This window comes from Orycteropus afer, unplaced genomic scaffold (assembly GCF_000298275.1).
Source record: "Orycteropus afer afer isolate SDZICR_OR568_19922 unplaced genomic scaffold, OryAfe1.0 scaffold00013, whole genome shotgun sequence".
Classification (NCBI taxonomy): Eukaryota; Metazoa; Chordata; class Mammalia; order Tubulidentata; family Orycteropodidae; genus Orycteropus; species Orycteropus afer.
The window spans coordinates 5,068,659-5,087,096 of NW_006921600.1; the positions used below are offsets into that span (position 1 = coordinate 5,068,659).

Here is an 18,438-nt window from a genome sequence, read left to right on the forward strand (position 1 = left end):
GTATTAGTTTAGGTAAGTGGTGTGTTTCTAGAAATCTGTCCATTTCTTCCAGATTTTCAAATTTGTTGGAATACAGTTCTTCATAGTATCCTGATATTACCCTTTTTATTCAGTTGGTTCTGTTGTGCTGTCACTCATTTCATTTCTTATTCATTTTATTTGTATCTGTCCCTCTTTTCCTTTGTTAAATTTTCCAGTGGTTTGTCAATTTTATTAATCTTTTTGAAAAATCAACTTCTAGTCTTTATTTTTTCTATTGTCTTTCTATTTTCTGTTTCATTGATTTCTGCTCAAATCTTTATTTCCTTTCTTCTGGGGTCTGTAGGCTTTTCTTGCCATTCTTTTTTTTTTTTTTCAGTTGTTGGAGATGTTGGTTTAAAGTGTTGATTTTGGCTCTTCCTTTTTTGATGTGTGCATTTATCACTGTAAATTGCCCTCTGATCACTGCTTTTGCTGTGTCCCAAAGATTTTGGTATGTTGTGTTTTCATTCTCATTTGATTCAAGGAATTTTAATTTCATTTTTTATTTCTTCTCTCACCCAGTCTTTCTTAAGGAGGGTGTTGTTCAGTTTCAATGTGTTTACTGTTTTTCCTCAGATCTTCCTATTGTTAATGTCTAATTTGATAGTATTGTGATCTGAGAAGATGCTTTGCAGTATTTCAATGTTTCTAAATTTATGAAGGCTTGCTGTATGGCCTAACATATGGTCTATCATGGAAAATGTTCCATGTACACTGGAAAAAAATGTATATTGTGCTGCTCTTGGGTGAAATGCTCTGTAGATGTCTGTAAGGTCAAGTTGGTGATTGTGTATTGTTTAGCTCTTCTACATCTTTGTTGACTTTCTTTCCAGTTGTTCTATCTTTCATTGAAAGTGGTGTATTCAACTATGCAACACTAAAGAATAATGTAGAATCTGCAAAACACCGCATAACGTGGATAAACTTGGAGGACATTATGCTGAGTGAAATAAGTCAATCACAAAAGAGCAAATATTGTATTAGTCCATATTGTAAAAGTTAAGGAAAGGTTTATCTATAGAAGGAAATTTTCTTTGTTGGTTACCAGGGGTAGGAGGGGAGGGGAGGGTTAGATAGAGATAAGTATTGATTTGGGTGAAGAGAAGAGCAATGTACCAAATATAAGTGACCAATATGGTGGCATTGAGGATGAGAAAGACATAGAGAAGTACATGGGAAGTACAGACAACAAATATGAACCCTTTTGCGCATACAGTACTGTGTCATCAGTGAAGGCAAACATGGGTATATGCATGAATAGATGGGTGGACAGGCTGAACTATTAGGTATGTCTATAAAATGGGGAGTGTATCCAAGAACATGTATAGGGTTGGCAGACAATGGTCCTAAGTTTATGTGAATGATCAGAATTCCCAGGTGTATAGTAGAACTGACAAGGAGCAAGGTTGTGGTCACCGCTTGGTCACAGCCAGTTACCCAGAGGGACCAAGTAGTTGAACCTGCGGGCTTGGGACCATAGTCACAGGGGACATCACACTCAATTGGCATAACATACTATACAAAACATTGTTCCACCTCCTACTTTGGTGAGTAGCAACTGGGATCTTAAAAGCTAACAAGCTGCCATCTAGATGCAACAATGGGTCTCTCCTCGTCCAGAGCAAAGAAGAATGAAGAAAACCAAAATTCATGGAAACAATTAGTCCTAGCAACTAGTACACCATCCGATCTGCAGCCTATATGACTATGAGACCAGAAGAACTAGATGGTGCCCGGCTACCACTGTCATCCACTTGGAAGGGGATCTATGTAGGAGATCCTTGATAGAGAGGGAGAACAATGTGGAACAAAACTCAAAATAATTTGTAAAAAAAAAAGGGGGGGGACCAGGTTTGCAGGTCGTGGAACCACTGAGACTATGGACCCTAGCTGCCCTTCAGCTCTGGAATTGAACCCACACCTGTGGTTTCCAGCCAAACAAAAGACAGTCTTATGAGTTGAACATATACCTCAGGTAGATACACTTCTTGGAGAGAACAATCATGGGAGAAAGAAGGGCTGCTTATGCATAGGGAGACAGCTCAGGGGGCAGGAGTGCATGGAGGGATGGACACTGGGAGGGGGTAACTATGGGGAGGAAGAGGGAGAGGAGCTGTTGCATTGTAAACTCTGGTCAATGTCATGAGACAAAGTGTATGTGAACTGCTGCTGTATGGAAAATGAATCTGCTCTGTAAATCTTCACCCAAATCACAAGAAAAAAAGAAAAAAAGAAAGTGGTGTATTCAAGTTTCCCACTATGACTGTGAAGTCATCTGTTTGCCTTTTTAACTTTTTTAAAGTCTGATTTATGTATTTTGGAGCTCTTTCATTGGGTCAATAGATATTTGTTATGGTTAAATCTTCTCTTTCAAATGATCCTTTATTCATTATATAATGTCCTTCCTTGTCTCTTATGGTGGTTTTTCTGTTAAAGTCAATATGATCAGAAATTAATATTGCCCTGCCTGCTCTTTTTGGTTGCCATTTGCTTGATGTATCTTTTTCCAACTTTGATTTTTAATCTATTTTTCTCTTCAGTTTCCATGTGTTTACTCTTTTTCCTCAGATCTTCCTTCAAAATGTTATTGTAGACAGCATATTGATGGGTTATGTTTTCTTATTCAGTCTGCAACTCTCTGTCTCTTCAGTAATGCATTTAATCCATTAACATTCGGCGTAATTATTGATAAGTATGATTTGTTGCTGTCATTTAGTTATGTGTTTTTTCATGGTGTTCCTGGTTTATTTGTTCCATATAATTTTCTTCCCTGAGCTCATTATGTTTATGAATCATGTTATCATTTCCTTTGTTGTTGTTGTTTTAGTATTTGCTGAATATTTGTGCTTGTCCTCTTTTTTATTATGATGTGAAGGTTTATCATTTTTCTTTGAGGTTACCCTGTGATTTATAATTTTCTCCCCTAGTTTAGAACAGTCCATTCTATCTTGCAACTCTCTTGACTTCCTCACCATTTAGAACTTCTGTAACTACACTATTTTCCCCCTCTTTTTGGTGTGTAGTCATCCTCATTTGCCAATTGATGTCTTTAGTTCCCTGTTTACAATTTTGTAAGCTTATTTTACTTTGAATACATCCACAGCTGTGTTGGTTTCTGGGTTATGTCATCTTGTGTTTTAATAGTTGGTTGTTGTTTGCTATTATTGGTTCTCTGTTGAAAGGACTCCCTTTAGTATCTCTTGCTTGGTCTGGTTTTAACAAATTCCTTTAATTTCTACTTATCTGGAAATCTCCTCCTTTGACCCTCATAATTGAGGGACACTTTTGTCAGGTATATAATTCTTGGTTGGAAATTTTTCTCTTTCAGGGTTTTATATATACCATCCCATTGCCTCCTCGCTTGCATGGTTTCTGGTGAGAAATCAGAACTTATTCTTATTGGTTGTCCTTTGTGAGTAACTTTTCATTTTTCCCATGCTGCTTTCAGGATTCTTTCTTTGTCTTTGTTTTGATGAGTTTGATGATGATATGTTTTGATGATTTTCTTTTGGGGTCTATCCTGTTTGCAGTTTGTTGGACTTCCTGAATGGATATATTCTCAAATTTCATCATATCAGGGAAGTTCTCTTCCAACAAATCTTGGACAATTTTCTTAATGGTTTTATTTTTCTCTTCCTGTTCTGGAATTCCAGTTACACATAGGTTATTCCTTTTGAGGGTATCCCACATGAACCTTAGGCTTTCTTCATTTTGTTTTGATCTTTTTTCTGATTGATCCCTTTCTGAAGAAGTATTCAGCTATTTGTCTTCAATCTCATGAATTCTGTCTTCCATTGCATTAATTCTACTCCTTTTCCCTTTCAGTGTGTTAGCCATTTCTGAAAATTAGTATTAATCTTCTGGATTTCTATCTGTAGATTTTGAATCATTTCTAATTTTTCATTTATTTTGTCAGCTTGGGCTTGTATTTTCTTCCAAAATTCTTCTAGTGTTTTGTCTGTGTTTTCCTTAATTTTATCAGTGTTTTCCTTGATATGTCTCTTTATCCTTTGAAGATAACTTAAATATAATTCTTTTGAATTCTTTATCAGGGAGTTCCAATGCTGATTCTTCCTCAGAGATGTGTTCTGGGTCTGTATCCTGCTCCCCTGTTTCTACCACTTTATCCTGCTTCTTTTTTGGACTGTGATTGTTGTGTCCAAGATATTGTGATATTGTTTTATTTATATCTCTGTTAACTGTTCATGAGAAGCAGTAAGGGTGAGTCAGGCTCTTTTTGGTGGCCAATTTGTGTAGAAGAAATTGGTGTCTCTCACTCAGTAAGTGGAGCTGCAGGAGGTGTTGGTGTGGTTGCGTCCTATGGACATGGTTGCTGTCTTCCACTCAGTTAGACAAAAATAACAGTTGAAAAGCCATCAAAAAAGTAAAAGCAAGAGGATGAAAAACACACTGCATAAACACACAGGAAACATCACCAAAAAAGGAAAATGAAAAACAAATTAAAAAAACTCACAATTACTGGGGAGAGACAATAAGAGAAAAAAAAGGGTAAAGTAGGAGAATAATGAAGAAAAAAAATGGGAAAAATGCAAAAAGACAAACAAGGAATGGTGTTAATCATGAGAAAGAAAGAAAAAAAATTGTAACCAGGAACAGGGAAGAGAAAAAAAGCTGAAAACTAGAATCTTTCCAGTTGTTGGCATCCTGAATGTCCTTGTGTTTCCTGGCAAGTGGATCCTATTTAAGTCCCTGGAATCTGGGAGAATGCTGTTGCTTTAAATATCTAAAATGGTTAAATTGCTTGTAAATATTCAAAATGGCTGCACCCTCCAGACAGGCAAAAGTCCACAGCTGAGCCCACCTTTCTCTTCAGCACTTCCCCTTTTATTCACCAGCCACCAGTGCAGTCCTCCATGCAGTCCCTGGCTAGCAGGGCTGATTTTTAAGTAAATTCTTAGGTCTTAACACCACTCAGCAGTATCCTGTCTGTCTGTGTTGTCAGGATTGCTGCCAGACGGCAGCACCATATGTCTTTTTTGGTGTTTTCATTCAAGCACTTCTACTAGTTGGAGTTTAGTTCACTTCTGTATCCTTCGCTTCAAAGCCCAGGGCTCCAGGATTATCTTCTGTATCTGTTAATTGCTTCCCCTTTTCTTTGTTGATGAGGTTCTGTGCAGTCTTTCTGCCTGTTCTGCCATCTTCATACATTTAGTTAGTCTTATACTGAAATTGGGGAGCTCTGGTAGCATAGTGCCTAAGGCACTTGACTGGTAACCAGAAGGCTGGTGGTTCAAATCCACCAGCCACTCCTCAGAAGGAAGATGGGGCAATCTACTTCCGTAGTGATACTTCCTTGGAAACTGAAGGCAGGGTTGCTATGAGTCGGGTCTGACTCCACGGCACATAACAACAACAATGCTGAAATTGTCCTGACCATTTTTGAAACTATAATCTGAAATATTATCAAAGAAGTTGAGCGCTACATAAATGTTATTGTCATTAGTTTCCACCAAGTTAATTCTGACTCATGGTGACCCCATGTGTGCAAAGTAGAACTGCTCCAAGGGTTTTCTGAAAGGCTGTGACCTTTTGAAAGCAGATTACTTGACTTGTCTTCTGAGACACCTATGGATAGGTTTGAACTGCCAGCCTTCCTGCTAGAAATAAAGTGGTTAGCCATCTGTGCCACCTCGGACAAAAATGATCAAAGTGAATAGGAAAAAAAAAAAAAAAAAAGGCATATGTAAACATTTTCAGATAATCTGGAACTATTTAATTTAAAAAATCTAAGTTGATAATTTAGAGTACATGAAACATCTTTATCCCTTTTCTTAGATATGAACATTATGACTAAGTAGTGAATTCTTAGATACAACATCGAAAGCATGATCCATGTAAGAAAATGATAAATTGAATGCTGCTTAAACTATTTCTTTGTGAAAGACTCAATTAACAGAATGAAAAGACAAGCCACAGATTAGAGAAAAATACATGCAAATCACATAACTTACAAAGAATAAAATGTTAAATGAAATATTAAAGCATGCCAGTGGGAATCCTAACATTTCTTAAAAATTCTCTCAGACCTATATCATTTTGATACTCACCTGTGTAAAGGTAGGTGATAAAAAGTGATTTTCCCATATTCCTTCCAGTCTTCAATTTTATTGTACACCATGTAGTGAGAATTCTCAGTGATGATTATAATGATGACACCAATAGTATGCAGCAACAGTAGGACAGAATTAAAAAGAAATAGCTTCAACTAGGATATGTTATTACTCAATGAGTTCAAACTCAATGAATTCATGTACCAAAATGTGTGTAGACATGGTGGCTTTTAGCAGAAACTTTATTAAAGTAACTTATGTTACAGTCCCTAAGGACGAAATAAACCCTAGTAATCACTTTCGAAAAAAATCCACAAAAAAATATCAAGAGTCCAAAATAGTACCATTGTTTCTAATGAAAGGCATATCTTTGCTACCGGTCTCTGTTCATTTATTTTCATGTGCCAGACTAAAATTACTAAAATACTCAAGAGCAAAACTGTACATATTATCACTAAAAACCAGTTGTTTCACTTCTCAGTTATGTTTTCCAAGAATGGGAAGTCATGTCTGCCTGGTCCTCTGTGTAGTGTTTTCTATACCTTACTAGTCTACCCACTTTAGTGGATAACTCAGACCCTTTAATGTATTTAAATATAGTCTTTTCTGTAGTTGATTATACATCGAGTACAAAACTGAATCTGTAGAATGTGGAATTAATTTAGAGAGTTAGATAAAGACATTATAATAATAACAATGAATATACAAGTCACCTATTAAACTGTTCTCTTATAGGTGACATTAATTTCCTATCTAGACTCTTATTGCTGACTGTATTATGTTTCTACTCCCAAGAAAAAGAAATAATTCTTTTTCTTTTTTTTTTTTTTCAGTAGTCTATTAAAATGTCAAGGTTTATCTTGACTCCTGCTTTTTAATGTAAATGTTTGGGCTTAATTGAATTTCCAATATATGATGTCGCTTGGAATTCTGATAGTATCCAGTGGGCCTGCAAAGATATGTTTCTCTTTAATTCTGAAAGGTATAGCAAAGATATTATTTTTCACAATGGCAGAAAAGTGGTTAACATAATTAGTGTGAGGATTTGAAAATAATATCTTCAAAACATAGCAAAAAATTTCATATGTGCTTGTTTTCTTCAAAATTACCTAAAGGAACATTCCACATATAAAAGGTTGTTATATTTGGAAATTCTAGTATTATGAAATGAGAATTAATCGTGTCACAGTGCTACTCTCTTTTTAGAAAATTATGTGAATAAAAATTATTATTATTTTACATTTACCTGAGGTTTTGGTAAGGGTAGGCTTTCCTTGCCATACTGAAAGGCAAGAATATATTATGTCCAAATCTGTGGGACTATCCTAAAAACTTTAATGAGTTACTGCTTATAGAGCTTATGGAGAAATTACTAAAGATAAAACAGGTGTGTGATCTAGGCGGTATCATTTTGTTAACTGGATTCATGTGCAGAATAAAAGTTCTATGACATTAACCTAAGAGTAAATTATTTTATTCAGGGTTATCTCCTCTTTGAACAGCTTTATCTTATGATCTCATTCATTGCAGCAAATGATCATTGAAAATGCAGTAGTTTTGGTCAGATGTTATGCCTTCATTTTATAATAAAACCCACAAAAAGGTAACTTACACTTGGAATGAGATTATGACTCATTTTTAAGGAGCAATACACCTTCTTTAAGAACATGATGATACCATTTGTTCCAGCAATCCCACTAACTACTAGGAACATAGCCTAAAAAGGTGATATCTGGGAAACGAATACCATATGCACACCCATGTTCATCACAGCACTATTCACAATAGCAAAGAGATGGAAACAACCTAAGTACCCTTTAACAGATGAAATGATATCCAAACTATGGTACATACACACAATGGAATACTATCCATCATTAAAGAATAATGAAGAATCTGCAAATGACCTCATAATGTGGATGAATTTAGTGGATATCATGCTGAGTGAAATAAGTCAATCACAGAATGACAAATAAGAGTCTGTTATTATGAAAATTCAAGGAAAAGTTTATACAAGGGAGAAAAGTATCTTTGTTGGTTAGCAGACATGGGAGGTGAGAGAAGGGAAATTTTCTTGCTAGTTAAGAGACAGGTCTTTATTTGGATGACAAGAAAGGCAATATAATAAAAGCATGTGAGCAGCACAATATCACTGAGGAAAAGGAAGGCACAGAGAAGTGCACAAGACGTATAGACAATAAAGGTAAATACTATGACATATGCAATACTGTATTATCAGTAATACCAAAACAAAAAACAAACTCACTGCCATTGAGTCGGATCTGACTCACAGCAACCTCTCCTTGGGTTTCCGAGGCAGTATTACTATAGAGGAAGGTTGCCCAATCTTCCTTCTGAGGAGTGGCCGGTGGGTTTGAACTGCCAGCTGTCTGGTTAGCAATCAAATGGCTTAGCAATTACACCAAAAGAGCTGCTATTATCAATAATGTTTTTGTTGTTGTTGTTGTTATGTGCTGTCAAGTTGGACCTGACTCATAGCGACCCCTCCTTGGGTTTCTGGGGCAGTATCACTATGGAAGTAGATTGCCCAACCTTTCTTCCGAGGAGTGGTTGGGGGGGTTTGAACTGCCAGCCTTCTGGTAGGCAGTCAAGTGCCTTAGGCACTTTTGTGATGTGGTATATTGGATGTGGGTATATTCCCATTCACCTACCCATACCTTATCTTCCCCGTCTACCTACGTATCCATCCATAGATTAGTGCTTGCTATTACCAGTAATAGCAATGCAATATTACTAATATTATCAGTAATAGCAAGCAGTAATCTGTGGATGTACATGTAGGTAGACAGGCAGGATCAGGTATGGGTAGGGGAATGGGAATATAGCCACATCCAATATACCACATCACAAAAGCTTGCAAGTGGCCATTCAAGCCACAGCAATTGGTTTCTATTCACCTGGAGCAACAGGAAAAGAAGGAGAGTCAGTGATAGGAGGAGGAAAAGGAATGGTTGGCTAATTGACTCCATGAATAACTGTTTCCTTTGCCATGAGACTGGAAGAACTAGATGGTGCCTAACTACCATTACTGAATATTTTGATCAAAGATTCTATAGAAGAATCTTGATCAAAAGGGGGAAGATGCAGAACAGAATTTCAAATTATAATGGACACCAGACTTTCTGGAGCCATGAAGGATAGATGAATTTGTGAAACTATTGCCCTGAGATAATCTTTAAATTTTAAACTAAAATTCCCCTTTACTTTTTTATTTTAAATTAACAGTAATTTATCTTAACTTGTAAAACTGTCTGCCTTAAGCATTATATTATTTTAAGAATTATCTATGTGGGATAAAATTTGGCAACAGCGACTGATGAGACTACATAGGAATCTTAGGAGGTACTGAGTTTATGCTAAAGGGGAAGGGATGACTCAGAAAAAGAGGGTGAAGATAGTTGCATAACTTGAAGATGGTTGCATAAGATGTAATCAATGTAACTGTTGAATTTTTCTGTTTTGCTATGTATATTCTCAAAAACAATAACAAAATACAATTTCAAAAAAATAAATAAATAAATAAAATAACATACAAATCCTGGCAAGGATTTGGGGAGATTAGAACACTTATCCACTGCCTGTGGGATTATAAAAGAGTATAACCACTATGGAAAAGGATATGTCACTTCCTCAAAAAGGTAAAAATACAAATAAGCTATAATCCACCAATCCTATTCCTAGGTATATACCCTAGAGATCTGATAAAATAAATATGGGCAGACAGATTCACACCTATGTTCATTGAAGCATTTTTTGTAATAGCAAAAAGATAGAAAGAACCTAAGTGCCCATAGATGAGTGAATGTATAAATGAAATGTTGTACATACATACAATGGAATACTATGCAGCCATAAAGAACAATGATGAGTCCTCAAAATATAATATGGATGAGTCTGAAGGACATTATGCTGAGTGAAGTAAATCAATTACAAAAGAACAAATATTGTATGGTTGCACTTTTATAAAACGATAAATTTATACATATACAAAGGCTAACACTCATTGATGGGTACCACAATGAGAGGAGACAGGAGGAAGTACTCTCAAGATAGTAAGTACTTGTTACTTTTGGTCAAGGGAAAGGTAGCATTGAAACTGGGTGAACTGCACAAAGCTTGACCAAGGTGGATGATGTCACTAAGATGTGCACAAGAGAAAAGAATATTTTTAGTAAAAGATACGACAAGTATCATTTTGCAACAACACCAACAACAATCAATAAATATGTGTGTGGTTACACAAATATGTATATAGACATATGTGTATGGGTATAAGTATGTGGGTACATACCTGTACCCAGCTAGATCTATCTATAGAAATATGTACATAGAGATATGAGTGTATATGCACGTAAACTAAAAACTCAGTGCCATCGAGTCGGGTCTGACTCATAGCGACCCCTCCTTGGGTTTCTGAGGTGATATCACTACGGAAGTAGATTGCCCAACCTTCCTTCTGAGGAGAGGCTGGTGGGTTTGAACCGCCAGGCTTATGGTTAGTAGTCAAATGCCTTTAGCACTAAGCCACCAGAGCTCCCATATGCATGTGTATCTATACATATAATAAACCACACAGGGAACACAGCTTCAAGTACTTCTTACCAAAACCAAACTCACTGTCATCGAGTCAGATCCCACTCATAATGAACTTTCCTTGCATTTCTAAAGCAGTATCACTACAGAAGTAGATTGCCCAACCTTCCTTCCAAGGAGTGGCTGGTAGATTTGAACCACTAGCCTTCTGGTTAGCAGTCAAATGCCTTAGGTACTATTCCACCAGAGCTCCCCTAATACTTCTGAAATATAACACTTTGAAAGATTTGTTTTCAGGGTTTGAAGGCATAGGAACATAGTTTCGTGAGACAGCTCAGTTAATTGGCATAATATATTTTATAAAATGTATTTCTACATGTGGTGAGTAGTGTGTAGGGTATTAAAAGTTGTGAGCAGCCATCCAGTAGCCAACTATTGGTCTCTACTCAACTGGAGCTAGAGAGAAAGAAAGGAGCCTAAGACCTAGACTAGAAAGTAGTCTACAGGACTAACCGTTTACATGAACCACAGCCTCATCTACCCTGACATTGGATGGTACTTGGCTACTACTATCGACTGTCCTGATGAGGACAACAACAAATAGATCCCAATAGAAAAGGATAAAAATATGGAAATAATTCTTAAAAAGTCTACACTTACCGGGCCATTTGAGAACAGAGGACTCCTGAGACTAATACCCTGATATAACTCTTTAAACCTTAAACTGAAATTATCCATTGAGGTCATCTTTTAGAAATAACAGAATGGCTCATAAAATAAAGAATACTACTCGTGAATAATGATTTTCTTTAAAAAACCATCTATATGAACCAAATGGTCAAAAATTACTGTAAAGCAAAGATGAGAAGGTAAGGGGTCAGGGAAACTAGAGTACTAGAAATGGTACTATCAGAACAATGCATAAGAATGATAATGCACTGTGGAAAATATAATATCACTGAATAATTGTAGAAATTGTTAAGTGGAAACATAATTTACTAGGTAAACTTTCACCTTAAACAGAATAAAATATTATTTTAATAAATTAAGATATATCAATGTAAAATGTAGTTAGAGGAATTAATAGTACTAAAGATATTTTCAACTTGGGAATTTATTTTGGCTTTAAGTAACAAAACACTCAACCACAGAGGCTTAATTAAGCAGTTCTAGAAGTAGATAGTTGCTAGCATTGGTGCAGCAATACCAAATAGAACGATGCTATCTTTGTGATTCTCATGGTCTTTCTCAAATGGATGAAAGGTGATTGCTGAAGTTTCAGATATCATGTTTAGCAAAAAGAAAAAGGAGAAGAGAAGGAAGCAGCTGTGCTGAAAGGACAAAATTTTCTACGTACCTTCGCAGGAGCCCCATAGCAGTCTTCAAATTACATCTCTTTGAGCAGCTATGTGTCAGTCACATCACTAGTCCTAGTTGAGGGGAGAAAAAGGAAAAGTGGTTAGAAATAGGGATGAGGTCTACTACATATTTTAATGTCCACTCTGTTTACTAAGTCATATTATTTGTTTCTTTGCTTATCAAACTAAAATTCTCTCTTGATTTCCCTGACAAAACATGATACTTCCTTCTTACCCCAGAAACTTAGGGTGGTATACTGGACTCATATTATGTGCTGTTCTCTTAAAAATTAAATAGTTTTGATTGATGCTTAAAACAGATTATGTACTAGTAGCATATAAAAATATAAAATAGCATATTGAAAGTAGTAGCTTATATGCATATATATGTAACTATTATATATACAGGAGCTCTGGTAGCATAGTGCCTAAAGCACTTGACTGCTAACCAGGAGGCTGGCGGTTCAAACCCACCAGCCACTCCTTGGAAGGAAGATGGGGCAATCTACTTCCATATACTGCCTCGGAAACCCAAGGAGGCATCACTATGAGTCAGGTCTGACTCCACGGCACATAACAACAACAACATTATATATACACATAAAATATAAAATGTATATATATATATATGTGTGTGTGTGTGTGTGTGTGTTATATATACATAAAATATTTATATATTTTATGTATGCATATAAGCTACTACTTGATGCGTGTATGTGTGTGTGTGTTTAAGGTTTTCCCAGTAAGGGAGAAAAATGTGTTTCCTCAACGTAAAAAAATTATTCTAGCTAGAAACTATCATTTTGCTGCCACTTTTTAATTAGGAAGTTGTTGATGAAACAAACCTTATGACCAATCTGGAAGATTAATTGAAAAGTAGGTAGGCTGATAGCAGCAATGTTAAATGTTGTCTCTTCAGAAGTATTGATTATTCTCTGCTGCAGATCCCTTCAAATTGACTGGGTGTCTCCAGGAAAGCCAAATGGCATCATTCTTGGATACGATGTCTTACGGAAAACATGGCATTCATGCCCTAAAACACAGAAGTTAATGAAGGACCACAGTGGTGGGCTCTGCAAGGGAGTGAAATGTCAAAAACCTGAAGATATCTGTGGACACATTTGCTATTCTCCTGAAGTGAAGGTAAATCTTTCAAACTAGTGAGGGAAATATACTTTTCTCACTTAACACTCCAGGTAAAACCACTGGCTTCTTAAACTAGTTTATCATAGTCAGTATTTCCACTAGTCTATCAAGAACTCATGGAGAAGAAAGGAGGCTTATAAAAATCCTATCATCCTCGTGAGCATTTTAGCCCTCTCATTTTTCATCACCTTCACAAGAAATATTAGTTCATTGGAATGATAAGGAGCCTCCCAAATTCATATCTGATTGAGTGACTTGAATTTTCTTTACAACAAATCCATTCAGCTACAAGTAGGTGTTTGTTTACATGACACTGATAAGTAACTGTGGACAGAACCTTTAGTGGTTTGTCAGAAATACTTTTATATTATGGTCATTTGCAGATTAATGTTCATATTAGCTGCAGTTTAGGAATCAGATCGATAGTACAGCCAGACAGAGGAGTTTGTAAATGGTTTTTATTGACAAATGATGCAGGAAATCCTTATTTGAAGGTAAGATTTCATATAATGAAATAATGTTCCTATTTGTCAAAAACAACATCATGCATTCAATGACTAAAGCTACTACTAAATTCATAAGATTCACTGCAAAAAGACAGTTATTAAGAAAGTGAGTTACTGAAACAATTTGGAACAAAATATAAATTATTATGGCTGACACAATTTTACCAGTGGTTATCATCTAAGAAATGTCATAAAGCTAGCAGTTACAAGCCATATATATATATATGTGACTTTTTTACACTTATTTTCCAAAATTGTGATTATGCCTGAGTTTTTACATCATTTTAGGCCATTAAATGCACATTGTCTGATGAACAGACTTTTATAAAATGAAAGCAAATATATATTTCTACATGAAAATAAGGTGATCTGGTAGCATAGTACCTAAGGCACTTGACTGCTAACCAGAAGGCTGGCGGTTCAAACCCACCAGCCACTCCTCGGAAGGAAAGTTGGGCAATCCACTTCCATAGTGATACTGCCTCGGAAACCCAAGGAGGGGTCGCTATGAGTCTGGTCCAACTGGACGGCACGTAACAATTACAACAACAAAACGAAAATAACGCTGGAATAAATTTGCCCATTAACAGTGTTTTCCAGGAAAAGACATATCGCTTAGAAAAGTGTTAGGCAAAATATAGTATTAACTCATCCTTTTTTTTTTTTTTTTTTTGCTTCTATTATTTTATATGTTTTATCCTGTGAGGGGCTGAAAAGTAAGGAATGAGTTTTTAGATATGTGAATCGAAGATTTAAAGTTTTTCCAGTAGTGGAGACAATGTGTTTTCCCAACATTTAAAAAAAAATAATAATAAATTTTTCTGCCCGGAAGCTATCATAGTTGTTCTGGTTTGTATAAAGCATTAGATAACATTTTCAACTACAAATGTAAGTGGTTTAAGGAGAATAAAGTACCCTCCTCGGATTTCCCAGGTGGTATCACTACAGAAGTAGTTTGCCCAACCTTCCTTCCAAGGAGTGGCTAGTAGGTTTGAATCACCAGCCTTGTGGTTAGCAGTCAAATGCCTTAGGCACTATGCCACTAGATCTCAGTTTAATGTTTATTCTAAAACATCAAAAGTTAAATACCTTTCACATGTCCAATTTAATTAAAATATACTTGTCATGGGGTGAAGAAAAAATAGTCACAGCATAGAATACGTTATTAGGTGCCGTTGAGTCAGCTCCAACTCATAGTGACCATATGTACAATGGAACTAAACACTTCCAGGTCCTGTGACGACCTCACAATCCTTGCAATACTTGAGCCCATCATTGCAACCACTGTGTCAATCCATCTCATTGAGGGCCTTCCCTTTTTTTTGTTGACCCTCCATTTACCAAGCATGATATCCTTCTAAAGGGAATGGTCCCTCTAATATAGAGCATACTAGTCTCTGGTTGTATCTGACTCATAGCGAACCCTCCTTGGGTTTCTGAGGTGGTATAACTATGGAAGTAGATTGCCCAACCTTTCTTCCAAGGAGTGGCTGGTGGGTTTGAACCGCCAGCCTTCTGGTTAGCAGTCAAAGACCTCAAGCACTACACTACCAGAACTCCTACAAAGTATCTATACATAGAGGCTAAAATATTTATAAAAGTACTTTTTCCTTTCATATCACTGATTTCAGAGACTGTTTTTGGTAAGCTTTTTGAGAAATTTACTAAATCTTTACAACCAAATAAATTATCAATTTCATATAAAATTCATAAGTTCAATATTTTTCCAGAAAAAAGTCATTTAGACCATTTGTTAATCAATATAAAAAAATATATTTTGAACCAGAATATTTTTTTTTAAATAAAAAAGTTATGGTCCACTACTCTACCAAAGAAAAAGAAAATGATACAGGATATTTTTTATTAAAAGAAAAGTTGAAATACAAGGAATATGAAGCAAAAATAAAACTGTTAGGAAACTAGCACGTGCAAATTTCATGCAATATTCTTTAAAAGAATACGTCATATTCCTTTATTCTTATAATACAAACGTTATATATTGTTCTAAAGTGACACAATATTTAATGATGCACGCAACAAAGTTGCATTTTTATTTTAAGGATTAAGGACTCAACACAGGTATTATCAGTGAAAGAATAAAGGAAGTTAAATTCTCAAGAAGAAAGATTATTTGTAAATTTGTATTTGTATTTCCTTTGGTGGGATATTAAGGGAAGATAAATAACAAACTTTCATTGTGAGTCTGAGAACTCATGGCTAAATACCTATAAACATCAGAAGGGACCCAGAGTATTTATACAAGCTTGGCCATGTGATCAGAGCCATGCTTCTCAAACTCAAGGAAGTATCAGGTTTGGAGGGCTAGTTAAAACTCATCACCTGAGCTTCTGACCCAACTGGTCTCTGGAAGCCCTGAGAATTTGCATGTCTGACACCTCACATGTAAGCCTTCTGCAGCTGGTCCAGGGACCACACTTTGAGAATGGATGCCAAAATTGCTTTTGGAAACCATAAAGCAAGGAAAAGACTGCTTTTATTTTTTGAAATTTTTGGTCAATCTATTAAGAAGTTAATTTTTTAAATCATTAGAGCAAATCTTGTTTTGTTTTCTCATGTCTTCTTTTCTTCCTTTTTAAAATCTTTTTATTGTAGTAAATATATAGGTTAAGGAAAAAAAAAAGCTATCTTTTTTTTTAAATTAGCCACACATTTATCAGCTGGAGATACTGAAATTTCCATTCATGTTATCTGAAATAACAAAGTTAAAGACCAAATTAGAAGATTAGTAAATAGTATGCCTATGTGGAGAATTCCCAATAGAAATATTTGCTTGAAAATCTTCCCTTGAAGGACTATCACTGATCTAAACCAGAGTGGAGTGGAAGAAAGGCCTGGGTTTTGAGTGGCTGAAACCACCTGAGAAAGTCATTGATAATGAAAGAACAGAAGAGAACCAGTTCTAATGGTTCATCACTACACAAATATTTGAGGAAAAAATCTAGAATGTTTTCAAAGAGAAAGATAAGAGTTGAGTACTGAATAAGCTTGCTGAAAGAAATACTAATGTGTACTTAAATGCTCAGAAACACCAGAAGTAAGACTAGTTGATCTCTAGTCGACTATAACTCATGGTGAACCCACATTTGTCAGAGTAAATCTGTGATCCATAGGGTTTTCAATGGCTGGTATTTCAGAAGTAAATCACCAGGCCTTTCTTCAGAGCCATCTCTGGGTGGATTCAAACTGCCAACGTTTCAGTTAGCAGCCTAATACGTTAACCATTTGCACTACCAGCAACTCTGTTCAGAAACACAGTATATGTGAATGGGACTTTAATCAATGCTTTAAGATCACACAACAAATGCCAAAACTTGGGGTTACTGTCATAAAATAAGAGGGAGGTACTTGCTGCTATAACATAAAAGCATTCTTAGATCCCAAATAAACACATAGAGAAAATATGAAACTGATTTTTTTGCTTGACTCTTAAAAACTGACTTAAATTAGAAATTTACTTTTCACCCAGCATATGACATTGAAGAGTAGAGTTACTCAATTTATCCTTGGAATTAGGCTTATTTTGATTCTTTGTACCTAATAACTAAACACCAAAAAAAAAAAACCAAACTCACTGCCATCGAGTTGATTCCAACTCAGTGACCCTCAATGGGTTTCTAAGGTGGTAAATCTTTACAGAAGTAGAATGCCTCATCTTCTTTGTGCAGAGTGGCTGGTGAATTTTAACCACCAGCCTTCTGGTTAGCAGTCAAATGCCATAAGCATTATGCCACCAGGGCTCCTTAATAAGTAAGCATGGTAAGAGAAATTCATTACGATAGTTGTAGAAAGGCTACCAAAGGAACGACAAAAGACTTTGCATTTAAGAATATAAAATCTTTGCTTTTTGATAAATTTTGAAAAATGAATAAAAGAGTGAGCAAGGATATTTTTTTTCAAGCATCTGCAGCCTGATTAGCTTTTACCCAGAATAAGACTCTTATCTTACTGGTTTTTTTCTGCAAGAACGTTGCAGTATAGAAATTAACTTTTTTTTTTTTTTTTAGATTTAAAAAAATAAATATTTTATTTAAAAGAACCTGTTAAGAGAATAAAAAGACATAACACAGACTGGGAGAAAATATTTTCAAAAATTATATCTCATAAAGAAGTAATATACAAATTATACTTTCAATTCTTAAAAATATACAATAGGAAAACTTACTCCTCAGTTAAACAATGAGCAGAAATATCTGAACACACCAAAACAACAACAACAAACACTGCATCGAGTTGATTGTGACTCACAGTGACCCCTCCTTAGACAGTATCTCTACAGAAGTAGATTGCCCAATCTTCCTTCTGAAGAGTGGCTGGTGAGTTTGAACTCCCAGCCTTCTGGTTAGCAGTCAGGTGCTTTAGGCTTTACACCACCAGATCTCCTTTTGAGCATACACATCACCAAAACAGATCCACAGGTGGCAAAAGAACATAAGAGATACTCATCATCATTTGTTACCAGGGAATTGCAAATTAAAATAAAAATAAGATACCAATGCATATCATGGTAATAAGAATGGTTAATAAGTTGAAAAATGACAATACTAAACTGACAAGAATGCAGATGAACATGGACTTTTATTTATTGATAGCAGAAGGTAAATTAGTGTAGATAGTTTTGGAATATCATTAATATCACATGCAAGTAAGATCTTACGGAAGATAATTCAGAAACGTTTGCAGCGGTATATTGACAGAGAACTTCCAGAGGTTCAAGCCAGATTCAGAAGAGGACGTGGAACAAGGGATATCATAGCTGTTGTC

At 35.6% G+C, this 18,438-nt stretch overlaps 1 protein-coding gene across 1 annotated transcript in view; it reads left to right on the plus strand.

The window, feature by feature from the left end:
* Nucleotides 1-18,438, plus strand: part of USH2A (usherin) — a 1,482,371-nt gene that overhangs the window by 1,108,318 nt on the left and 355,615 nt on the right. Inside the window, exon 47 of the mRNA XM_007952540.1 lies at nt 12,949-13,147. Coding sequence (XP_007950731.1) covers nt 12,949-13,147 — 199 coding nt within the window. The remainder of the gene's footprint in view (nt 1-12,948; nt 13,148-18,438) is intronic.